At 38.9% G+C, this 25533-nt stretch overlaps 6 protein-coding genes across 6 annotated transcripts; 3 read left to right on the top strand and 3 right to left on the bottom strand.

Annotated features, from left to right (window-relative positions):
• The first annotated feature begins 1422 nt into the window (after nucleotides 1-1422).
• Nucleotides 1423-5719, top strand: LOC108092619. The gene is made up of 4 exons (XM_017192257.2): nucleotides 1423-2025; nucleotides 4645-5061; nucleotides 5124-5273; nucleotides 5333-5719. Exons 1-4 carry the CDS (start codon nucleotides 1827-1829, stop codon nucleotides 5482-5484), a joined length of 918 nt encoding a protein of 305 aa, XP_017047746.1. The 5' UTR covers nucleotides 1423-1826; the 3' UTR covers nucleotides 5485-5719.
• Nucleotides 5720-7186: 1467 nt separating this feature from the next.
• Nucleotides 7187-7872, bottom strand: LOC122320868. Its single transcript, XM_043209444.1, has 3 exons — nucleotides 7838-7872; nucleotides 7299-7736; nucleotides 7187-7238 (listed from the first exon to the last, which is right to left on the bottom strand). Exons 1-3 carry the CDS (start codon nucleotides 7870-7872, stop codon nucleotides 7187-7189), a joined length of 525 nt encoding a protein of 174 aa, XP_043065379.1.
• LOC108092605 lies at nucleotides 7831-8700 on the bottom strand. The gene is made up of 2 exons (XM_017192245.2): nucleotides 8632-8700; nucleotides 7831-8572 (listed from the first exon to the last, which is right to left on the bottom strand). The coding sequence occupies exons 1-2, from the start codon at nucleotides 8686-8688 to the stop codon at nucleotides 7973-7975; spliced, it is 657 nt and encodes a 218-aa protein (XP_017047734.2). The 5' UTR covers nucleotides 8689-8700; the 3' UTR covers nucleotides 7831-7972.
• Nucleotides 8701-11853: 3153 nt separating this feature from the next.
• LOC108092625 (serine proteinase stubble) lies at nucleotides 11854-19145 on the top strand. The gene is given in 11 exon segments (XM_043209426.1): nucleotides 11854-12254; nucleotides 12256-12359; nucleotides 15371-15498; nucleotides 15500-15706; nucleotides 15708-15742; nucleotides 15744-15963; nucleotides 15966-16085; nucleotides 16088-16554; nucleotides 16612-16747; nucleotides 18575-18871; nucleotides 18944-19145. Coding segments are annotated over 11 exon segments (2037 nt in total). The 5' UTR covers nucleotides 11854-12087; the 3' UTR covers nucleotides 19100-19145.
• A 196-nt stretch (nucleotides 19146-19341) lies between these two features.
• On the top strand, nucleotides 19342-20155 carry LOC108092628 (N-alpha-acetyltransferase 20). The gene has a single exon (XM_017192266.1). It carries the CDS (start codon nucleotides 19402-19404, stop codon nucleotides 20020-20022), a length of 621 nt encoding a protein of 206 aa, XP_017047755.1. The 5' UTR covers nucleotides 19342-19401; the 3' UTR covers nucleotides 20023-20155.
• Nucleotides 20156-20933: 778 nt separating this feature from the next.
• LOC108092634 (N-alpha-acetyltransferase 20) lies at nucleotides 20934-21545 on the bottom strand. Its single transcript, XM_017192272.2, has one exon. The coding sequence runs from the start codon at nucleotides 21512-21514 to the stop codon at nucleotides 21032-21034; it is 483 nt and encodes a 160-aa protein (XP_017047761.2). The 5' UTR covers nucleotides 21515-21545; the 3' UTR covers nucleotides 20934-21031.
• Nucleotides 21546-25533: the final 3988 nt, after the last annotated feature.

Raw genomic sequence — 25533 nt, forward strand, 5'->3', positions numbered from 1 at the left:
TTACTTGGCCAAAGTTCAAACCATTGACGGCGCTAAGCATGCCATAAATCAGCTTATTATATTGCATTCAATTATATATATATTCTTAATGCCTATGATGTCTGGGCAGTTCCGTGCTGGGAATTTAAATCAGCAACAGTGGCAACTTTGTGGATACAAATTCCAAGCAAACACGCGACTGTCGTCGATCCAAAGAGAAGCCCGTCATATTGAGTAGGTATTTAAACTATTTAATTATATATATTTGGCTGGGAATTTGTGCAAAATGATTAGATTGCTTCCGTAGCAAAGTTCATTGCTGCAAAATTCTGATTTTAGTTTTTTGCACTAAAATCTTGCGTTTGGTCAGTCGAATTTTCAGAGATGTCACGTACCAGACTACCTTGAACATCGATTTGTTCACTTGCACACCCACAAAGTCACAAGTTCATGAATAATTTTATGTGCCATAAAGAGCTGTTAAGATTTATAACTGACCCACATTTTACATGAACACCTCGGAGGGCCTCACTGTTGAATGCTGAATGTTGAAGTGCGTCTCAAACTGGGAACTGGGAACGTGCCTCGCACTTTGACTGAAAACAGGGATTGGAGGTTGTGGATAGGAATGGGGAAATGCCTTCTCGATTTCCTCATTGTTGGCTATGTTTGACAGATTGGTGGGAACAATCATCCGACAGATGCAAATCCATGAGTTATTGCATTGGTATCTTTTCTATACATTGCCTAAAACTTTTACTTAACATTGAATAAAATACAGAAAGGCACTAATTAAACTTGTAAAAGTATAATAGTTTTCAGCAAGTTATTAGTAGTAGTTATAAATTAAAATTAAATATATTATAAAAAGTATTCTGTTCAAATCTAGCTCTATTAATGATTAAAATAAATATTGTTTTCCTTGAATATGTCACTTGATAATTATCATTATGATAATTGATATAATTATTTATAATTATTTTCTGATTGTTTGCATTGGCTTACAAATTTTAAATCAAGTGGCAGCAAAAAATAAATGATTTGTATCATTTTACTAAATATATAGGTATTAATATTTTCGAAAAAAAAAAATATAACACACTTACCTAAAAAAAGAACCACATTTAAAATTTAAATACATATATTGAAAATAAAAAATATATTAAATATCAATATGCTTCAAATTGTGGCTCTAAAACCTCGAAAAGCTTTGTGTTTTTTGGTGAGATGAGCTTTTGAGATCGGCTTTACCTTCGGCTGTGACGGCCCAAAGCCTTCGAAACGACCGATTTCGTGGGGCTCTTTGGCCATATGTTGTTGCTGTTTGCTTTGGCTTCGGCAGCCGCATGGAAAAACTTTTGAACGAGCACAAAAATCGGACAGCTTGAAAACTATAAATAAACGTGGCTTTTATGCAGCGCTCATTTCAAGATTTGCAAGCAACGCGCCGCCAACTGAAAATACAATTCGTTTGTCCATTTTTTGCGAATAAGTTTGGCAATTAGCTGGCTGAGATTGTGTGCATCCCTGTGTGTCCGTGTGTGTGTGTGTGCAGCAATTGCAGCAACAATTGCAGTTAACCGAGAAAACCGAAAAGCCAACAAAAAAGCAACTGTAAAAAGCGCTCGTGAAGAAATAAAAGTGAAGCCGGTTTGCAAAAAATTACGCAAATAAAAAAAGGAAAAACGGAGACAGCCGAATTACCGTCTGCACTGAATTCGTGTGTTAAATCAAGTCACACGAAAAATAGTCAATAGAAGAAGGAGTCCAGTAATCAATTGAAACGAGTTTTGCATCGGCCGCTTTGTGCTGAGGAAATCGGAAAAACGGAAAAACAGCCACCCAAAATGCAGTTGCTTTGCATCTCGCTCGCCGTTTTGGCCGCCTTGGCACTCGGAAGTGGATATGCGGCCACGCTGCCCACCAACTCCGCTCCCAGTGTTTTCAGCAGCGATCCCAGTCCCAACTCGAATTCCAATCCGAGCGAGGAGTTTGCGGACAGCGAGTTGGCTTTGCCAGCGGGGTCAATTGATTTGGGCGATGCAGGTAAACGGGCTTATGCAACCGAGTCGAGAACTTGATATTCAAACAAAATGTCACTCCCATCCCACGCCCTCAAAAGTACACACACTCCTTATTCAATCAGCAAGAGATAAGAAGTTCGTTGTCTAAGTCTTTTGTTTGCCCAGTTGGTGCGAAAAATGCCTGCAAAAACTCAGCCGCGTGTGGCATTTTGAACCAAAATTTACTTTATATATATTATTTTCGAGTTTATGTATTTAGTCGCAAAAATGTTCTGAAGTACAATGTGGTGGAATTTTTTTGATTTTTTGCCAACTGCGGTTTTCAGAAAGATATTGATTTTTGTTTTGGTAATTTACTGGTTTAGCTAGATTTTGCAATACTAGTTGATTATGTGCTTTTTGCAAAAAGATAAAATAACAAGAAAAGCAAAATGTGTAGAGTAAACAGATCCATTCAGATTTAATTATTATTTTCTTTCTTATTATATGATTTTCGATTTTTAATAAGTATTCTATTATTTTTTTAAATTGTGTTAAAAAACTTAACTGCCAACTACGTCGTACTTTTGGTTTCGCACTCTCACTTCCTGTTTTCAAGAACAAAACCTTACATACGTTCTTTATTTGCTCTCCACTGTTAACCACAATAAGTTTTCTTCGTTTAAATTCAGTACAGACCTTGTGCGGTGTGCCTTCCATGCCAATCTTTTGAGATTACTCATTGTAGGCTTCTTGAAAACACTTACCTGAGCTGTGCATAAACTTAACACCGCTTTTATAGGCCTGTAACCTTCAAAACCAAATGAAATTGGGAAAAATACTGAGTAACTGCAATCGTAAAAGAGTGTGTTTAATGAGATTTGCCAAGAGCAAAGTTCGGGATACAGAAAAATAAATTGCAATAGAAATTAGCAAGTGAATTCGCAGTAAAATCTTTATGTTTATTTGGTTTTTAACGCTTTTGAAATGGCAAGTGGAATATGTATGTAAAAAGAGCGACAAGCAAGTCATCGCCTGTGCCACTTGAACTTGACACACTTACACCTGCTTTTTGGGTAAAAGTTATCAAGTCGCGCCGAAACGCAAATCTGCCAGCAAATAGAAATTGTGACGCAAGTCGTGGCGAGTTATAAATGCAGAATAAACACGAGATAATGCAGGCTCGAGAAATCCGTTTGAGATATTGGCAATTACATTAATTTAATCAAGCATGAGGTGTTGGCTGGCCAGTGTGCGTGTTTGTATCGCTGTGTTGTTTGCGCTCTTGCGAAAAGAGTTCAGCGTCAACAAAAGCGAGAAACGAGGCTTAAATCCAATACGAAACCGGCTGCTGTTCGCTGACAAAAAGCGAGAAGCTGAAAAACTGACCTACATCAATGCGTAAGCGGCGCTGCTGGGCTTGTGCCAAACCGAAAGCTGTAATTGTAACTTGTAACTTGTCTCTAATTGCGCAAAGAAAACCGTCAACAAGCTACGCTACGAACTACGTACTAAAAAAAACTTGTCCAGCGGACATTTATTGACATTTACTTGTGCAAACAAAGGACTTAGGCAACGAACTTTAGTGCGACCCAACCCTTTTCCGTCACCTCTCAGTTTTGACATTTTGCTGATTCGCCGATTTGCTTCATGCCATGATTTACCGAGGTTCGGTTCACCTTTGACATTGAACTTGTCGGGCGAAGCAAAAAGGAGAAATATAAAACAAAACAGTGGGAAACAAATTCGGGCACTCAAGCCAAATGACTTAATTGGCGGCTGTTCACGTGCGTAATTCGCCTTTGGATTGGCCAAAGTTTGTCTCGTTCTTCAAGTGCTTAATTGCAAGCTTTAAATTTGTTTTCATATCTTTAAATGTCGAATTGCCTTGCCAGGGAACATAAAACTAATTACTTTCCGCTTGTCATAAGAAGGAGAAGAAGAAAACAAGTGGCGTGACTAAATATCATTTCAAGTAAAATTTAATTTTAACAACAAGTTTTTAGTGAGAATAGGCTACGTAAGCTTCAAATAAAAAGAAGCAATTAAAAAACCTTTATTTTTTTTATTTTTTAATATGAATATGTAGTTTCAACAAGTATAAAAATAAATGTGCAAAGAAAAGTTGACGCAGTTTGCAATTTATATAAAGTTAAAGTTCATTTTATGTTTCTATTTAAAAAAATTTTTTTTTTAAATAATAATAATAATTATAATAATAATAATAATAATAAGTAATTAAAAATGTAATACTAAAATTTATATTGGTTTTAGATCTAGTTGAGCTAAAAATTTTGGAAGTTTACCTTTACCTTTAAAAATTATGCAAATTTTACGGGAAGATCCAATACTTTTTAGGGTTTGTTTAAGGTATAAATTTCAGTTCATTTCCTTAACCCTCAATACCTTGTCACCGAGTGTCACCGTGACACAAACCCCAATTGCATTCAAGAGAAGACACGTGGTGACAGGGACACGTGAACTTGGTCATGCCTGGTTGGCTGCCGCAAAAGCCGAAAAACGAAATAAATATAATAGCAATAATGGTTATAAGCTCCCCTCGGCTTAGGCGCTTATGCTATGCCTCGACGAACTTAACAACTGGGGCTAGCCATGACTTAACCGACTTGTGAACTAATCTCGCATCACTTTCGCCTTTCAGTTGCACCATCGCCAGCTTTGCTGTCCAGCGACTCGAATGAGGTGGTACCCTGTAGTCTCAGTTCACCGGAGCTGAATGAGTGCATACGCGGTTTAATACAGTCGTTTGCCCCGAAGTTGAGGTATCGGGGAGTTCCTGAATACAACATGGACTCCATTGATCCGTACTTCTACAAGAGGGGAATCTTCCGGTACACGAACGATGGCATCCAGGGAGGACTACTGATCAAGAACATGGAGATCTACGGCATCAGCCAGTTGCAGGTGAACTCTGTGGCTGCCAATTTCACGGACAGTGGCTTCATAATTAAGCTGGGCGTTGAGCTGCCGCAACTGAAGGCAGGCGGACACTTCAAGGCGGACGTGAAGTTCGGCGGATTGCGACTGGTGCCCAAGGGACCCTTCAACATCACCATAGGTGGGTTTTGGCTTAAAAAAAAACTTATTGGAACACCTGCCTGATACTTTTACATTCCCCAGACAACATCAAGGCCACCATTCTGACCGACGGCCACATCGAACAGCTGCCCAGCGGTCAGCAGCGTCTCAGTTTACACCGCCTGAATGCCAATGTCAATATCGGCGATGCCAAGGTGGTGGCCAATGGCATTTTCTCCGATCGCAACCTGAGTAAGAATATAGCCCTCCATATATAATTACCCTTTCTGATTGACTTATTTCGATTCTAGATGCCATGATTCTCAATCTGGTGAATGAGAATCTCCCGGAGATCACTCGCGTTGGAATTCCCGCCACCCGCGAACAATGGGCTCCCATTTTAATTGCCCATATTAACGAGTTCTTCGCCAAGGTTCCCATCGAGAAATTCCTGGTTCAATGATCCACTTGACCCGTTCTCAAGCAACACTTAGCTCCTAGTTAGTTTTAGCCTAATGTTAACGATTACAAATTTATCTTAAGCGCTGTTTCCAAATAATTTTCTATGCACCAACGATTTGGCTAAAATTTGGAATGATTTTTAACAATTACCAATTTGTATTTATTTATGTCGTCCATTCTAAACAAAAAAAGAAGCTATGTGGAAATTTGAAAAAATAAATTCTCCTTTCAAAGAGGCTGCTTTTTTTGGTGGTAATTTTTTTTTTTTTTTTTTTTTTATTGTAGTCGGAATTGTTCAAGATAATAAAAGAAAAACAGGGGAAAAGAGAAGGGGGGAGGGAGGGGAGAAAAGAAAAAAAGGGAAAGGGAATGGGAAAAAAAAAAAAAAAAAAAAAAAAAAAAAAAAAAAAAAAAAAAAAAAAAAAAAGATCGCTGGGGTGGAATCTTTTTAGTCGTCTGAGGGTTTGCGGGTCGGCCAGCCTGCCTGCCAGTGGATTTGGGTGGCTCGTTAGCCTATCCGAGTAACGCCGGCTGTGTTGGTTTAGGAGGTCGCCCACAGGAACAAGGCGTAGGTCGTTTTGGATGGCCTGGTTTGTCACATACCAGGAAAGTCCCGATGCCCGTCGAGCAGCACGTGCCTGCACTACCCTCAGCCTGTTTAGCTGGTGCTTGGATGCGGTGCCCCATACTTCGATTGCATACGTCCATGTTGGCGTAAGGATTGCTTTGATGAGCAGAACTTTCGTCGAGAGCTGGAGGCTTTTGGAGCTCAGCAGCCAATCGAGCTTTTGGAGTTTGCGAACGCATTTGGCTCTGATCCCCGTGATGTGGGTGTTCCATATGAGCCAGTGATCTAAGTGTACACCCAAGTAGCAGTGAGAGGTGGCGTTTTCACTCTTGTCGGCCGAATCAATACCACCACGCAAACAGCCACACGAACAACTACTACCAACAAATCATCCATAGCCTCAATGCTTTCGGCCACCAAATGCGTTTTGCAATGAGCTGCGCACAAAATTATGCAATAGTTTTTTACGTATTTTAATCATTTTGTCGTGAAATTCCAATTGAATTTCTCGTTCCCGCTTCCCTTTTGTGCTTTTGTTTTTTAAAATTTTGATCTCTTAATGCTTGAATTATTTTTTGGCTGCAATTATTTTTTGTCTGCTAAAATTATGTTGTTAACCATGCTTAGTCCACTAATGTTATTATTTTAATATTATTTCGTTGATTTTTATTATCGCAATTTTATTTTTCCTTTCTTTTTAATTTTTTACAGCTTAGTTGTTAGCGAAAACAAAAAAAATGTTGTTATAAATTAGCTATACAAAACTATTAATGCTTTTTTAATTCATTTGGCCAACGATCTGAAATAAAGAATATTTAATTTCCAAAATGTATGTATGCGAGTAGTTTTGAATAATTTAGAGAGTTTTGTAATTGCTTATATATTTATAGGTGCGAATATAGTTACAGGTAAGTCAACGAATCACACTTTACTTTGGGAAAATCCAAACAATTTAGTAGGAAATATTCTATTTTGCATAAACAACCTTATCAATGTGTTAGTTATACTTTGACGCAAGATTTTCTCAGACCTCTAAATTTAATCTGTGATCTAAGCCTCAGCTGATAAGCTTATTTATTGAACAGCGTAATTATTGTGTTACAAAGTTCGGTATTATTTGATTAAAGCTTTTGATTTACTTGGTGGGTTCTTGCTGCTTGAGTTCCTCTCCGTTTCCCTTGACGGTGCTGAGAACAAATTTGGCATGCAGAATTCAACCATTTCTATCCACGATTGTCTTGACTAACTCGCCGTTGTTGTTCTCAATGTCCGAAGCAGTGTGGTCCACCTTTTGCAGGAAATCATCTATGGTTCTGTCACTTCCGTCGATATTTGAGGGCGAGAGCGTGGGAAGGGGCACCAAAGTTCGCTGGGTGGTCGAGGTTGAATCCACAACGGGAACGAAGACAGGATCGCGTTCGTTTTGGCGGGTCACAAATATCGAGTTGGTGTCGAAGGGTCCAGCTCTCGATGAGGGGAAAAGTGCACTGGGCGGACTCGGTGCAAAGCCGGGATTAATGGCACCAAGTCCCTTCGAAACATCGGGGAATATCTGGCGGAAGACATTGGTTCTTAGATCAAGGATGCCACTATAAGTGCTCGTCGTGGTGGTCACATTTCGTCCTTGACCGTCCACTTCCGTTTTAGTCGTGACTTGTGGCGTCAGACCAGCAGGCACATCCCAGCTGGAAAACAGTGAGCACAGACGATCGGGATTGACCACGTACTCCAAGTCTTCCTGCGGCTTCGCGCGGCTATTATCCTCCAGCCTGGCAGGAACTAAAACCAATATGATCTAGAGCCTCGAAAGGGAAGTGCCATCCGGACTGAGATTGTAGGTCACCGTGATCAGATCTCCCGTTGGACTCAGGCTCCTGATAACCAGCGGCTGTCTGCTGCGCCACAATTCACGCAAACCCACTTAGTCCAATCCCAACGACCTGGCCGACTCTCGAAGGGACTCGCTGGGTCCACTTTCAGGCATGTATTCCACGTCTTCTTGTGGCTTCGCGTGGCTATTATCCTCCAGCCTGGCAGGAAGTGTACCCTCTGTGACCTTGCGCCTCGAAAGGGAAGTGCCATCCGTACTGAGATTGTAGGTCACCGTGATCAGATCTCCCGTTGGACTCTGGCTCCTGATAACCAGCGGCTGTCTGCTGCGCCACAATTCACGCAAACCCACTTCGTCCAATCCCATTGACCTGGCCGACTGTCGAAGGGCCTCGCTGGGTCCACTGTCAGACACGTAGTCCACGTCTTCTTGTGGCTTCGCGTGGCTATTATCCTCCAGCCTGGCAGGAAGTGTACCCTCTGTGACCTTGCGCCTCGAATTGGAAGTGCCATCCACACTCAGATTGTAGGTCACCGTGATCAGCTCTCCCGTTGGACTCTGGTTCCTGATAACCAGAGGCTGTCTGCTGCGCCACAATTCACGCAAACCCACTTCGTCCAATCCCATTGACCTGGCCGACTGTTGAAGGGCCTCGCTGGGTCCACTTTCAGTGGCTCTCGTTGCTGCCATCTATTATAGACGGAAAACGTTTTGTGTCTTCTAGATACACAGAAACTTTCATGACGTACCTCTAGTTGGAGCAGCAAAATGCTGGCACAGATTGCCAGAAAATATGCGCTATTCATTTTCGAGCTTTTCACTTCAATTGCCTGAATCGAACTGAGCTTGGGGTTTATAAGCTTGCCGAGTTTATATGCAGTTGTCGTCTGAAGGTTGTCGTTTTGTTTCGCAAAATGTAGAGTGCATTTTGTGGAAGATTCGCACATTATCTTAAAGATTAAGAGTCGATTTGTTTTTTTTTGTTTATAATCATGCTGCTGATTACTAAGTACCCTGCAGTTCTGGAGGTGGCGATTGGTCTTGCGTAGGTGCTTACTTCGTCGATTACCATATGGGTACTTACTCTACTGACCCTACGGTAAACGAGCTGCGAACCAGCTTCTAGCTGGATTCTACATGGGTACTTACTTTGGTGACCCTAGGGTTATCGAACGCCGAACCACGTAATAGAAATATGTATGCACACGAAAGCATAAACGAAAATTCATAATAAAAAAAATAAAAGGCGATGTTTTTGATATTTTGAGCAACAGGGCAAAGTAAATGTTGAAAGCATAATTTCGATTACAGTTAGATCTATTTATGTTGCGCCATTCTTTCGCTGAAACGCATTTGTGTTTGCCGGTTGTCAAAGTTATTCTAAGCATTGCAGTTGAGTGGAGAGAAGCGGAGCAAACGCAAATTAATTGGTAAGTAAAACTAATTATATTAAATGTTTTGGCTAATGAGGTGGTTTTGGCTTATAATATAGATGGTGTTCAGGGGAAAGCGGCCTTAAAAATGAAAATAGATTTCTATGGTGTCATGATTGGTAGGTATTTATAATCAGGCCTGTTAAATTTGAATTAAGATTAATAATCATTAAATTTTTCTTATTCCCAGATTCCATATATGCTGCGAAAGGCCTTGCAGCTCCAAAAAAAGAGGCACTTTAAAAAATTCTAGCGTTAACAAAAAAATTAAAAAAATGTATTTATTTAAAAATAAAAAATAAATAAATTAATAATGCATTTCAACATTTGTTACTTCTATTATTTTAAAATTAATAATGGGTACTTACATTACCGACCATTCCATGGGGTCCCATGTAAGTACTTACATTACTTCCCTATGGGTTCTAGGAGGGGTATTTTAGTTCTGGTATACGACACGGTGGCGACTGACCCTATTTGCGGACATTTCATACAAAAACGGAAATGAAAGATCGCATTGCTTTGGGCCGATGGGTAAGTAGGGGTGGTCTGCTGGTAAGCGCTTATTTCACCAGCTACGAACCAGCGCGCAGTACTGCAGGGTACGAACCAGCGCGCAGTACTGCAGGGTATGTTTACTCAAGATACCCAAAAGTATACTTTAACTTTTGTTATCTTACGTAACGTAAGACAAAACGTAAAAAAAACGTAAGCAAAAAGGTAAATTTAAAAGATGAGACACATTGTCGTTTTGTAGTTAAACCTTTCTGTGGAAAATTTAAAACAAATATTTAGATCAATTAATTTTGTCAAAGAACAATTTAAATATATTTATATTATGATTTTTTTTTAGTTGATATTTTTTTGGCTAGAAACAAACTAGAAGGTGGTAAAAGCTAAAGTATTGTTTAGATTGACCTAAAAAGAGGATTTAATTTATATTATTTAATCCACAAAGAAAGCGATGAGAATTATAATTTAGAAACATCAGCTAATTGCCCTATAAATAAATTTCAATGTTCAATGGCTCCAATTTTCAAGTGGCTCATTGAGCACTTGGTGGGCGAAGTTCCCTTGTCAGAACATCCAATTGACTCTCAAACTGAACGAGCTTGAAGACGTTGAGAACTGCAAACTCGATCGCAACCAATCCCACTGAAGCGTTGTTAAAAAACAATATTCAATATTCAACACTCCCACTTGCCGATCAATCAAAGGGGGCGAATGTACCCCAAGGCTCCCAATTACAGACAATTAGTTGGCAAAATATTGAAACACAATTATCCCAGTCGAAAGGTCCAGGCCGTGACACTTAACTTTCCATCGATCACCATTTGGAACTGGATTCGAGTGCCTTTCATTGAAATGATCTGACCGATTCTCGGGAAACAATTGGATTAAATTGTGATATTTCTAACACCCAAGGCGCCGCGTAATCCTACCATACATAATGTGATTTCAACAAAGCCCTGATTAATGTAGATTTTGAATTCAATCCTGATTTAGAGGTGCGATTCCTGTCGCCAGTTCAATGCTCGCCGAGGGTCGTACATTTTGCATATTATTTAGTAAAAACACTTACATCAGCCGATCGATTCAAACGAGTCTACTTCAACTGGCCGAATGGATGGTGAAGAATCAAATGCAATGTGCGCCACGGAATTTAAATGGAAATTCAATCCAGCCATGCAGTGAAAAGTTTTATAGGTAAGTTAAACAGGGTTTTATATTTTAGTACCTATCTTTTAGATATAGATATTTAAAATGCAAAATGTACATTGAAATTTATATTAAGGGGCAATTTATATTTATTGTTGAAGGATATTAAAAATCAAAAAAGGTTATTTTAGGTAAATTGTTAAAGAAGGAAAAAATTGAAGAATATAATGACATCTTTATATAGCATATTTAATATGGATCTTAGCAAAAATATTTTTACTGAATAGTTTGGTTTTTCTTTTTGATCCCAGTCATTACAAAATTTCAATTTCTAATATGAAAATTGCTATCAAATAGGATTGGTTTTCTGAGTGCATTATAATAACCAAGTGAGCCAGAATGAGAAGATGCAACCGCAGCTGGATCTTTCATTTAGTAAGTAGTATGCAGTCGCACAACTTCCCGGCGGCGGCAGAAAGAGTAGCCCGCCCTGTTCAGTCTGGATTTGTGCGTGTTCCGGATCGGATTCAGGATCGGGTTGGAAGAAGAAGAGCACTCTTCAGGCCGGCTGCCTGGTGGGCAATCCAAACGGAGGCGTTGCCGCAACTAGTTTAGTTTAGTTTCAGTGGCCATCGCGATGCGCATGTGTGCATTTGAAGGCGGCCCAATAAGTTGGCCAAAAGTGAGTCGTCGGCCGAAAGAAACGCGTTCATAATTGACATTTTTCGGCTGCTCCGGCTGTTCAACATTTTCTGCCGGCTTCGCAGTCGCAGTCTTCTGCTTTCGTCGACGTCGTCGTCTTCTTCGTTTGGCAACGGAGCTGTTAACCAAAGCCCAGAAATTCTGTTGCCTCAGAAGCGATCGGACCTCCCAGCCCAGCAGACGGTCCTGTCCGTCTAACGCATCGAAAATCAGAACCGAGAATCGGGAATCGAGTATTGAGTATCGCGTATCGAGTATCTTAACTCCGAGAACTTCGTCTCTTCGCGATCGTAGTCGTGGTGGTCAGGTGAATGCCATCGGGGCAACGTGCCTGGCATTCGAAGAGATATATATTCTGAGTCGCGGATTTGTGGTCGCGGTTCCCTATACTATATAGCAGCCAATTTATATATGGTCTGCCCCGTTCAAAACGAAAACAAATTGGGAAGATATCGCCGCGCAGCGAAAGCAACAAATATCAAAATGTTTGCATTTTTGCAAGTTTTATTACTTTGTGTGCATTTGCTGCATTTTAAAATTGTATCGGGAGTAGATCTTCCCTCGCTTTCGGGAGGAGCAGACGTTCCCTGAGTGGCGAATTGGTGAAATAAATGTGGAGCCCGAGGCAGGATTGTTCAAAGCCAATGCTACAAATGGGGAAAAATTCCAAGGAGCGGTGGAGGGTATGTAAAATAATTGGATTTGTGGAGTGTTATCACTAGAGCAGAAGGCAAAATAGGAAATATTTTATGAGACTTTTTCAAAAGACTTAGGACACAAACTTTTGATATATTTAAACTACAAGTAAAAAGAAAATCTTTTGATATGTATTTCAAAAATGTCTTGATAAAAAATCTTTAAAGATTTTTTTAAATAAGATTATAAACTATTATTTTTGTTTTTTTTATTATTAGGACTTTTTAAGTTGCCAAAAAATTAAAATATAATTACTTATTTATTCTAAAATTTTTATACACTTAGTTATATATTTTCTGGGCCTTAAAATGTTTCTTAAGGAATGGCAAAATAAAAGATATTCCAGCTCTATCAATAGCTCTTCTTCAGTATACGTCACAATTGTAGATCTAAGTTCAACGACATCGAAATAACTTTTTCTGATTCAAGAGTAGAATTTATGCGAGGCACGCACCAAGCATTACTTGTTTGACCTTCAGAAATCTATAAATCGCTTATAGAAAGAGGGGAAAATGCGAAATTTTGTGCTGTGAGTGTTCTCAACAATGTTTACCTTATGGCTTCGAAGGCTTGTTTCTAGGCCCGGCCCTTTAAGCCAGTTGTTGAAAACTTTCTAGTGCAAAAAAATAGAGCTCGTGTAGGCGTCAACTTACAGATCAACTTCATCGGTTGTCGATCGTGTTCGGTCGCCTGTCAATGTACCCGCCAATCTATTCTCCTTTATTTATGGCCAACAATTAGACAATTAGACAGCACTTTTGATGGACAGGCGTGATCTGCGATGATGTTCTTTTTTTTTCGGCGCGACGACATAAGCCAATTAATTTGGGATGCCTTGCAGATTGGGCCATAAACATATACAGTATGCAAAACAATAAGCCGACACCTTTCGCAGATTTAACAGGCCATATTCATTAAGAATTAATTTTTATTTGCATTTTGTCCACTTTGCTCGATCGTTGTTAACAACGCCAGCAGTCGGAATCGCGATAAATATCGTTTATATGAGCGCTGCTCGTATAAAATTTAAGAGCCACCATAAAGTAGACCTCCAGATCGAGTTCCCTGCGATCCTGCGTTGCAAATCAGGTTTTCAGTAGCAGACTGGCTGTAACGGTCTTGCAGACCTTGAACTTGTAACTTGCCCCTGATTCTCATTAAACACTTTGCAAGTCTTTGGTATTAAGAGTTTGCTCTTGGCAGAAAAAACAAGTTGCATATTGAGTAGGCTGTAAATTGAATTTCAAGAAAATGTAAACCCAAAGAAAATATAAATCAAGAAAACAGTATTCCTAAAATAAACATTTAAAAAATTAAATTTTAACTCACTTTGTGACTAACATATATTAATCAGCGACTAAAATGGTTCTTGCCTCTTGAAGTTCTTAAAATATTTATATGATCTAATTTTAGGTATTATTTATTAAAATATGTTTTAGTATAAAAGGATTTATTGTAAGTTGTTTATAAAAAAATTAATAACATATATAACACATAAGATTCTTAGTCTTGCTAAGTGTGTCGAATTCCAAGCAGGATTAGCGATCAATCAAAGTGAATTTGCTGCGCTGATTTTTCGGTTGACAGCTTGTCATAACAATTTAAAAAGAATCAAAGTAATGTCCCATAACAATGAACATGAAAGCACCAATTTAAGACATTATTTGGGGCAAATGAGTAATATTGCGATGACTTTCTTTGGGGATCCACACAAACATAAGTTTCGGTTAACATTCCCAGTCGAATGAATCACGAGTGGAATAACATTTTTGCGTTGGGTGTAGGCTTTACTTTGTAACATGAAAACTTCAACAAAAAAAAAAAAAAAAAAAAAAAAATGATGTATATTTATTACCGATTCGTAGCACGCCCTGAACGTATTTTTCATTACGAGTTGTGAAGCAGAAGCCACGTGCAGATTTTCAAGACTTCACTGCTCCATCTTCCGCTGACAAATCGGTTTTATGCTCGATTTAGAATCCATAAAACTTACACCTCAACAAAGGCACTAAAGTTTAGGGCTGTCAAGAAGCTCGTTTAAATTAATCGGCACTAGAGCAAATTGCTCGTTAAGAATAAACCCCCAGAAGATCAGAAGCACTAATCGCTTATTTAGTCAAATTTTATGCGCTGCCGAACGAATCGAACTATTTATATGGGCCAAAGCAGACCAAAACATGTGTAATAAATTAAAAATATGGCAAATTCATGCTAAATAGCAACAAAAATATATAAAGCGAATAGAGCCGGCGAGCTAAACAAAGGCCTAGACCAATTTTAAGAAGCTGCCAATGGACATGACAAATATATGACAATTGACAGTAGAAAGTTGCCGCAGTGGGGGGCAAGTCCCATTCCGAGTTCGATTCCAGCATCTTGGAAATGGCACAGCAATTGTCATTCCGTGTGGAAAGAGCTTAAGTTTATTGTCAATATTCTGGGCAGCGAAATATGTCAAAATATTGAGTAATCACTCTCGACTGGCGGAGAAGCGTGGACCCGAAACTCGAAACGTGAACGAATGTTAAGCAAATATTGGCTTCGTCTTTTCTCCACTCATTTTTTTTCTTTTTTTTTTGTTATTTGGGTGCTTTGTCAATAGCGCAACAGATTGCCAAAAAAAAATGGGTTGTAAAGTACCATAGTTTTGGCTAGACAATTGCGTATGTAGCTCAAATCTTTCCGGGGGGTCAATAAACTCTGATCTCGAGTGTCGCCATAAATGATCGCCAGTTCCAAAAACCACGGAGATTAATCATCATTTTTTATATATTTAATTTATTAAAAATACTTAAATTATATTTTATAACTGTAAGGAACCGTTTTTAAAAAATATCTATTACTTCGTTAGAAAAAAGTTTACTGATATTTTCAGTTTAGTTTTGTTCCAATTTTGGCTTATATCTTTATTAAATTAATAATATTATTTATACTTAAATCTTTATACTTATATTTAATAGATATTGTATCTATATATTATCTTATTTCTCTCTTGCAGAATCTCCTTCACCAAATCAGAACCGCCAGCGACGACAGTTTTTCTTCGACCCAAGTATTTTCCTGTGGCAGGGAGCCCTTTCAGGATCTGGTATTCCTGGTGGCTGGGGTCCAACTGAAGGATCCAAGATGCCTGACATCCCGCGGCCAACCTGGTGTTTGTGTCCGCATCGAAGGATGTCGACAGTACTTCAGGGTGGCCCGTCAGATATCCATCTTCACCCTGCGGCAATGGCCACAGAACAATGGACTTGGCCTGAATGGCAACATGTGCAACTTCTTCGATCCGCTGGGCAGAGTAAACAATGGAATCTGTTGCACAGACATCGATGCCAATTACCTTTGGAGTGTTTCCATTGCCGGGAACAACAACCAACGACCACGACTACTGAGAAACCTTCGATTTCAGCTGATGAAGAGGATAGAGTGGATGTGAATCCCGAAGGAGATGTGGAGAATCCGGAGGGAGATAATGAGCAGCCAGTGGATGCTCCTCATCCAGAGTATCCCATTGATAACGCAAATAGTGTAGAGGACATGCCAGATTTCCAGGATCACAACACCATTGAGGGAAATAATCCAGACGGGAGAAAACCAACCTGAAGGAGATCCAACCCGTGGATCAACCAGTGGTGCAGCCAGTGGAGCAACCTGTTCCAACCCAACCAGCTTCTACTATTTATCCCTACCAGTGGCCATTCGGTTCCTTTGCGGGGGAGTGGCTCAATGGCCACCGGCTTTGCCCACTCATCCACCCACCACTGGTGGTTGGCCACCACCACTGCCCACTCACCCACCGAACCATCACTATCCCACTCACCCCACTCACCCCACAACCGTTGGAGTTCCGAGTACAAAGAGGACCACTCCGAGACCAATTACTCAAAGACCCACCATTACCAGCAGACCCACCACCACCAGGCGACCCACTTATCCCAGTTATCCTGCCACCACCACAACGACAACCAGAAGGCCATCGAGTGGCAGCAGTCCCGAAGGACTCCCCCTGCAGTGTGGCAACAAGAATCCCGTTACCCCGGATCAGGAGCGGATTGTGGGTGGCATCAACGCCAGTCCGCACGAGTTTCCCTGGATCGCGGTGCTCTTCAAGTCGGGAAAGCAGTTCTGCGGCGGCAGCCTCATCACCAACAGCCACATCCTCACCGCCGCTCATTGTGTGGCACGGTAAAGGGAGCTACTACACCTTTTTGGGTATTCTGTATCATCTCTGTATCCTTTAAGCATGACCTCGTGGGACGTGGCGGCCTTGACTGCCCATCTGGGTGACTACAACATCGGCACGGACTTTGAGGTGCAACACGTGTCGCGCAGGATCAAGCGACTGGTGCGCCACAAAGGATTCGAATTCAGTACCTTGGTAAGTGTAATTATGTAGCCTGATCTCACCAGTAAAATTCTCTACCAAAAAATACATGTTTTCAAATTTTAAAAATAAATTAAAAACTTTAATTTTAATCAGCTTTTGATGTGGCATACCTATAAATGTGTGTATTTCAATTCTCTAACAAAACTGCATCATTAGTTAATTTTTTCTTTTTTGAACGATTTTTTTTTAACTTTTATGATACAAATCCTATCCACATTTCAAAAAATTTGGTTTGCTGAAAATTGATCAAGATTTTTTAATTCGAAGTCCGTAACTTTTCTTTTTTTTTTTTTTTTTTTCTTTATTTATTTATTTAGTGCAGAATCTGTACAGCAAATTAAAAGTACTTAACAACACAGGTGTCACCAATGAGAAAAGTAAACCAAACCTCAGCATTAAGAAGAGGATTATATATAGTATTTTCTTATTGATTCCTTATCGTCTTGGCAAAGCCTTGCCTTTTGAGACGCCTCAAAGGTCTCGCTGGGAGTAGATTCCTAGCCAGTAAGCTGCGGTGTCTTTCTAATCTATCTCGGTATCGGCTTGTGTGTCTCCCAATCTGTTCTTCCACAGTGTGTAGATTTAGGTCTCTGTGAAGTGTCGTGCCACGCACATACCAGGGACAGTCAGTAATGGTACATAGAAACCCCTTTTTAAACCCTTTTTACCTTTTTTTTTTTTTTTTGGCTGCGATCCCCCAAATTTGAATACCATAAAGCCAGATTGGCAGGATACAGAATGCATATACTGCCCACTCCGCATCCCCCCCCCCCCCCACCCCACTCACCCCACAACCGTTGGAGTTCCGAGTACGAAGAGGACCACTCCGAGACCAATTACTCAAAGACCCACCATTACCAGCAGACCCACCACCACCAGGCGACCCACTTATCCCAGTTATCCTGCCCCCACCACAACGACGACAAGAAGGCCATCGAGTGGCAGCAGTCCCGAAGGACTCCCCTGCAGTGTGGCAACAAGAATCCCGTTACCCCGGATCAGGAGCGGATTGTGGGTGGCATCAACGCCAGTCCGCACGAGTTTCCCTGGATCGCGGTGCTCTTCAAGTCGGGAAAGCAGTTCTGCGGCGGCAGCCTCATCACCAACAGCCACATCCTCACCGCCGCTCATTGTGTGGCACGGTAAAGGGAGCTACTACTCCTCTTTAGATATTCTGTATCATCTCTGTATCCTTTAAGCATGACCTCGTGGGACGTGGCGGCCTTGACTGCCCATCTGGGTGACTACAACATCGGCACGGACTTCGAGGTGCAACACGTGTCGCGCAGGATCAAGCGACTGGTGCGCCACAAAGGATTCGAATTCAGTACCTTGGTAAGTGTAATTAAGTAGCCTCATCTCACCAATAAAATTCTCTACCAAAAAATACATGTTTTCAAATTTTAGAAAAGTAAATTAAAAACTTTAATTTTAATCAGATTTTGAAGTATCATACCTCTACATGTTTGCATTTAAACTCTCTAACAAAACTGCAACATTAGTTAATTTTTTTATTTCTTGAACGATTTTTTTTTAATTCCCTAATCCCTTATCTTAATTTCAAAAAAATTGGGTTTGCTGAAAATTGACTCAAGATTTTTTAATTCGAAGTTCATAACTTTTCTGTTATTAATCCGTTTTTGAAGTGGCATACCTCTAAATGTTTGTTTCTCTAACCAACTGCATCATTAGTTAATTTTTTATTTTTTGGCCAATTTTATTGTGGCATATCTCTTTAATTTTTTTTATTGAAGCAAGCCTCCTTATCTTGACTTTTGTTTTTATTGACTTTGCTTAACAATTTTTGCTTTAACCTAGCACAATGATGTTGCCATACTCACTTTGAGTGAACCGGTGCCCTTCACCCGGGAAATCCAACCCATTTGCCTTCCCACTTCGCCTTCCCAGCAATCGCGATCTTATAGTGGCCAAGTGGCCACGGTGGCCGGATGGGGAAGCCTTCGGGAGAATGGACCTCAACCTTCCATTCTTCAAAAGGTGGACATTCCCATCTGGGCAAATGCCGAGTGTGCCAGGAAATACGGAAGAGCAGCACCCGGTGGCATTATTGAGTCGATGATCTGCGCTGGTCAGGCGTCCAAGGATTCGTGTAGTGTAAGTGGAACTCCTTCAAATATATACATGTATTTAACTTCGGTAAGTATTAATTAATAATTTAACCTAAAGGGCGACTCTGGCGGACCCATGATCATCAACGATGGCGGACGCTACACTCAGGTGGGAATCGTATCCTGGGGCATTGGCTGCGGCAAGGGTCAATATCCTGGTGTTTACACCCGTGTCACTTCGCTGCTGCCCTGGATTTACAAGAACATCAAATAAGCATAGGATTCCGATTAGTCTAAGACGTGATATGCAGCAATATAAGAGCGAACGATTTAATAAAATGATAAAACCATTATAGACGTAGACCTTAGAAATGCCTGAAAGTATGCCATATTAATCTTACAACTATTTCTACATGTTAATAGCCATACTTCAAGGGGTTCAGGTGAATTTAAAAAGCCAGCTATCGGCATACAACTTGTATTGTAAAAAAGAGAGGATGACATAAGCCTAGTAACCCTTTCTTGACATAGATTACATTAATTCTGTTCTCTAGCAAAAATTATTCCCTTTGCATAATGACTTCACCACGACTTTTCGTTTTCGAAGACATGTTCAAGTTCAACAGCATTGCGATGGATCCTCTGGTGGAAGTTTATTCCCTGCCCTTCGTAATCCCCAAGATGTTGGAACATCCCGAAATGGTTCTTGCTGTAGATTCACCAGATGATCGTCTGATCGGTTTTGTGTTGGGAACCCGCGATGAGGATTGTGATGAACGCATTGGCGATGGGAAGGATTGCAGTTGGAGCCATGGACACGTTTCTGCACTGGCTGTGGATTACAAATACCGAAAATTGGGAATTGCAACTCGTTTTATGACCACTCTTAGGAATATGATGGATGATCAAAAGGATTGGTATATGGATTTATATGTGCGTGAAAAGAATGAAAATGCCATCAGGCTTTATGAATCCCTGGGGTATGTGAAGTATTCCTGGATGCCAATGTTTTATCCCGATGATAATGGCTATCATATGCGATTGCCCTTAACCCGTGATGTGAATAGAAACTGCCTTGATGGGATTTTGGTTAACAAGCTCTTTAGTTTCGTCAATTTGGTGTACTATATACTAATAATCTATTTTACGGGACTCAAAAAACTTATCTTTGGTGATCGATTTTCAAAAAAGGATTGAATACTTCGTTTAACATAATCCAACTATAACCACAGACATTTTTATATTTAAGTCATTAAGGCAAATGCATTGATTGTTCAGTTTGGCAGCAAATAAAAAATTAAACCATTGAGGAAACATCTAGAAAAGTTCATTGCACTCGGCCAACGAAATTGAACTAAAAGTTTGAGCAAATCGCTCAAAGTAAAAAATGAAAACTTGAAAATATATGTCAGAAAGCATATGGAAACAAGATTTGTTTATATGACAACATTGAACCAGAATTTTCAAATGCTGTGCGTTTCAAGTTGCGCAAAATGCCAAATTGTGAAAATCATTGCGCGTGTTTCAGACACATGCCCCGACCAGACTACACTTTATATTTATATATATATTTTCTAATTTGTTTGCTTTGAAAAATGTAGCTAATAAAAAAGACAACAGCGAGAGCCTTGACCATCTCGAAACGGAAATTTGCAATTGGATTTGTTTGGCAAAGGAGACGAACATCAATGCGTTTGGGCGAAAGTATTTGCACTGTCTACATTAGAGTGGACCTTTTGCTTACATATTATATATATTTTATATATTCATATTTTTTTTAAACATTTTTTTGAGTCATTTAATATGAGACATACAATAGACACTGCAGATTTTCTCAAGGCAATGAGTCAACATTTTCTTAAGCTTATTTTTTCCTAATTTTGAAGAAAAATATCTTTTGTGCTCTTATTTATTTATGTGTTGACCATCAGTTTATATTAAATAAATATATAAATTACTTTTGAAATGCAACTCTTTAATACTGTCAACACTGCGTATGAGTAATATGCATACCTAGTTCCCACTTTTTTAGTATTTAGGTCCGCCCTATAGTTTGGTTGTCTGTACTTGTACTTATAGTTAGCTTTGTGCGTCAACGGAAACTGATCTTTAGTTAAAAATCCACCTCAATTGATTTTCTTTAATTAGCTGTGCAATCGAAAATAAACTAAAATTTATAATGAAAACACATGTGAGGAAGTTCTGCTTAGTAGACGTCCATAGAACGGGGTATATACTTTCTCATCTCGTAGGCATTCTCTGGATCTGGGTTATCTGGATAGTAATCCAGCAAAGTCTGGCAATGTGCATAACCCAAGAAGCAATATAATTTATAGGCTGCCTGATTACTGGCTCTCATAAAAAGGTTTACAAAAGAAGCTCCTTCGAGATCGCTCATCGCAAAAAAATAATCCATTAGTGCAGTGGCCAGACCAAGTCGTCGATAATCGGCAGATACACTCAATACCGAAACATGACCATGTGGCTCTTCATTTTGCTTGGCTTTATAGTCGCCGAATATATATCCCACTCGTCGGCCATCAGGAGCCTCAGCAATCTGAGAAAGTCCTGGAAACTCCATCAAATGCTTCACAAAGAATTTAAGGCTGTAAACCTCAGTAAGTGCATCGAATACTAAAGAATTTATTTTGAACAAGTCATTAAAACATATTTCCCGAAAGCTAGTCATTATTAACAACAAATTTTGTTTTCTATTTCTACTTTACATATATAATTACAAGCATTTGTCAAAATCGTTTACATTTATAGGCATGCTTTTTAGGCTTTTATTTTAAACATTTCTCTTTTCCGTTCATTGTCAGGGTTTTTGGTGGCTATAGACTATAACCGATAAACATAATCAAGACTCTCCGGCTGTCCGGCTTCGCACACAAGAATTGAACATCGTTTCTCGATTCTCTAATGAGGTTAATGTTCGAGGCACTCGTTGACTCAGCGCCCTGTGCGCTTTTCAAAGATCTATTTATACAATTTAATGGCGCATTTTGCACAAAAATAAATAAAAGTACAAACCGATATTTGTCTTTATATGTATCTACATTTATATGTAAGCGTACATTATATCGGCATAGATGCTGAGTTCTATTTATAATCGGAAGCAACAGCCAACTTTGTTATGTTTTCCTTTTGGCCTGGACAGGTGGTCCAGTCAAAATGATGGAGAACTTGTAAATGTAAAATACTAGATGGAAATATGAAAACCTAAAAGTCTAAAAGTCTGGCCGGCTGAAGATTAATGATTTGCTAATTCCACAGCAGTGCTCCTTTTCTTTTGTTTAGGGTACATACACTCTAAATTTACACATATCCACTGAATGTTTGTTTAGCGGTCTTTTTCCATTATTTATTTTCCAAGCATGTGTGATTTATCATGATTTATATCCACATTTGTCTGCGAGAAGCGGCCAGAGCAGCCAAATGGAATCATTCACATCGTCTCTAGATTTTTTGTGTTGAAAACTGTTTAATGGGGCATATATAACATTTAGGATGCAGTTTTCTATATCTGTTTTGACACTCAATAAATTTATCACAAGTGCTGCTTGCTTGTAGAAATTAACTACAGTCGGGGTAATAAGTCTTGAAAAAATAATATAGATAATTCCAATTCAAATAAAAAACAGTCTTCTGGTTTTTATAATATTCTTTTAAATTATTTTGATATTAGAACAAAGGAAAATTGTTAAAAAATATGTATAAAAACATATGTGCAATAACAATGGACTGGAAATCGAAATCTTAAAACCAGTCAAGTGTGAAATATCAGCGTACCAATAATTTATTTAATGCTCTGAGTGCATTGCACATCAAATCGAAGACTGCTGTAAATTCATTTGAATGGTTCGGCAGATCGGAAAATAGGAAAACAATATAGTAGGTAAGTACAAACGTTCGCGGGCTTTCTCAACTTTTAGATTTCTTTTAAATAAACTCAAAATTCATAGAATTTTCCAAGCAAACGCACTTTACACACGCTCACAATTACCCACACACACTCGGAAATTAGACCACTACACCCAAATAAATAGAGACACGGACATGACCGATGGTCGAAAATAATATGTACGGAACGAAGAAGAAGGAGAATTTATTTCGAAATGTGAAATGTGCTTTTCGGCTTTTCGGCCGAGAAAATTTCGTGTGCGAATTCAGTGCGACTTGGGCTGCTAACTTGAACGCGTTGCAAACGAGAAAACCATCCGAAATAAAGAAATTTTCAACTAGAAACTAACACATAGATATATCTATACCATCTAGCTGGGCTGTCTATATATACGGATATATATAGATATAGATACGAGTATTTTCTCTGGCAAAAGTGAGCAATGCGTCGTGCCGCGTTTTATAAATAGCAAATTACAAAATTTTCAAAAGAACATTTGTGAAAAAGGGTTTTCTTTGCTTCGAAGCGAGTGCGAAACCTTTCTAATTTGAGATAATCTCTTTTCAAATGCAACGATCATCACGATCCTGAACATATAATATACTATACGTAAATGTGAAAAACTATTCGCTAGTGGATCGAAAATGATCGTGCCGCAAATTATATAAGAACGCGTGATATTCGGTGCACAAATAATTCTCGAATTTATATTCATAATTTCCCTCTAATTTTCCATAAATTTTTCAGTGCTTCTGTGTGCATAGGCGTCGTTTGCAAAATCTTTTCGTAGAACTTGCGTGCAAAAACCAACGCCTACGACAAAATCTATAGAACGCGATTCCTTCCGACTGTCGGCTGTGTGTAGGCGGTGTGTAAAAGTGTGTTGAAGTTGAACTTGAAATACATAAATAGCGGCTAAAATGAGTTCTGGGTAAGTCAAATATAAGTATGAATATCTTTCAGTACCCAAAAATTACAAACATTAAAACCGAGTGCATATACAACGAATATATAGATCAAGCACTTAAAAATTCTTTTAATATTGATGTTAACACAAATGAACTGTGGTAATTTACAAAATTCTATATGGTAGTTGGGTGGGCATCTGCCTTATTTTGAATTATTATTTTTTCAGATGCTTATTGAAAACTATTAAACACACGCACAAGAAACTATGCCGGGAAAATATTTTAAATTAACATAAATAAACATGAAAACTGAAGTCTACACAATTAAGTGCAAAACAATAGTACGACTTTTTGATATTTTCTTAAAATTAATAGATACTGTATTGTAATTTCTTATTTATTTTAATAGAATAAATATATTTATCACTAACAGTTTGCCTGATAAAACAAAAGTTTAGTTGATAAGGTTTAAATATTTTCGAATATTTTGTTAATAAAACACAATCAAAAACTGATTTTACGCGATAACTATTATCTTGGCTCCAGCTGTATGGGCCTATACATACAGTCGGAAGATCTTTACGATCTCTTCCACAATTAAGGCTCACACATGAGCGTTTTGAAGGCCACCGATGGCCCACGCCCACGCCCACGTTAACGCCCAAATCTCTTTTGGCTGGCCCCATGCTGCACGCGCTTTTTGGCAGGCGACACTTTCGGTGTTAATGCCTCCTCCCTCCCCCTCCCCTCCTCCCTTTCCCACCATTCCCCCTTCCACTTCCCTTCCCTCCACTGTTAGGCGAATTAATTAATTAAATTTCGTATTTTTCAACAACATCTCACTCTGTTCTGCTGCTGGGTGCACAGTTTTATGTTCTGGCCGCGGCCAGCAGCTGTCTCTTGGCTTTTGTCTAGAAGCAATTGGCACACGTGTTGGGAATTTAGACGGTTGACGGCATTCACCGGAAGCTTCTCTCGCAGCCACGCACATCATAAAGCAAATTCCCAAGAACCTTTCAAAACAAAAAGCCAAGAATTTGGCATAAAATGCATTTATTTCATTTTTCACTATATTTTTTTTTCTTTTTGGTTTTCTTTCCTTAGACAGAAGGTATTTTTTTTTTTTGCATTTCTATGTTGACGTTGATGTGTGGCGCATAAATTTTCAGCACCCACGGAAATCGGCGATAATATATTGACAAAATTGGGTCAAACAGCAGAGAAAAATTAGAAGTGTTTGTTAAGAAAAACTAGGACCACTTTATGAATATTCAATTTTGAGTTGTCTAAATTTCATTGTTTCCTCTTCTTATACCCAAAATTTTGAATGCATATCTAAACATGAACATTAAAAAATATCAAGTATACGCCACGAATAAAAAATAATTTATTAATTTAATTTTTTTCTCTTTTCAATTATAGAAAATATTAAGACCTTTATAAAATTTAGAAATATATAAAATTGTGGTTTGTAATTAATATTACAAGGTAAACATTGAAAACTATACGTACTTAAAAATTTTACGTGTGAACCTGAAGCAAATATTGACCATGCATAAATTAAGTGTTAACGTTTATTTTAGCTTACATTATTTTTCGCATTTAAATGTCTGTGAGTCTGATGCATTACCAGACATGACTTTGATTTTTGTCAACGACAATTATTTTCACACTTCTTTGTCGGTTTTTTCCTTTTCTCGATTGCGTAAATCAGGTGTGAGTTTATTTATTTTATACATTTTTGCATTTTAAAATTTCGTAAACAGATTTCTTGCCCCGAAGTTCAAGTTGGTCGCAGTTGACCGTGAAATTTGAGTGTGAAAAAGGGAATTAAAATTAAAGGAAGATCCCCAAGTGGATAAGACATCAAAAATAAAGCCCAACCCATATGACAGT

Source organism: Drosophila ficusphila, unplaced genomic scaffold, assembly GCF_018152265.1.
Source record: "Drosophila ficusphila isolate 14025-0441.05 unplaced genomic scaffold, ASM1815226v1 contig_127, whole genome shotgun sequence".
Taxonomy (NCBI): domain Eukaryota; kingdom Metazoa; phylum Arthropoda; class Insecta; order Diptera; family Drosophilidae; genus Drosophila; species Drosophila ficusphila.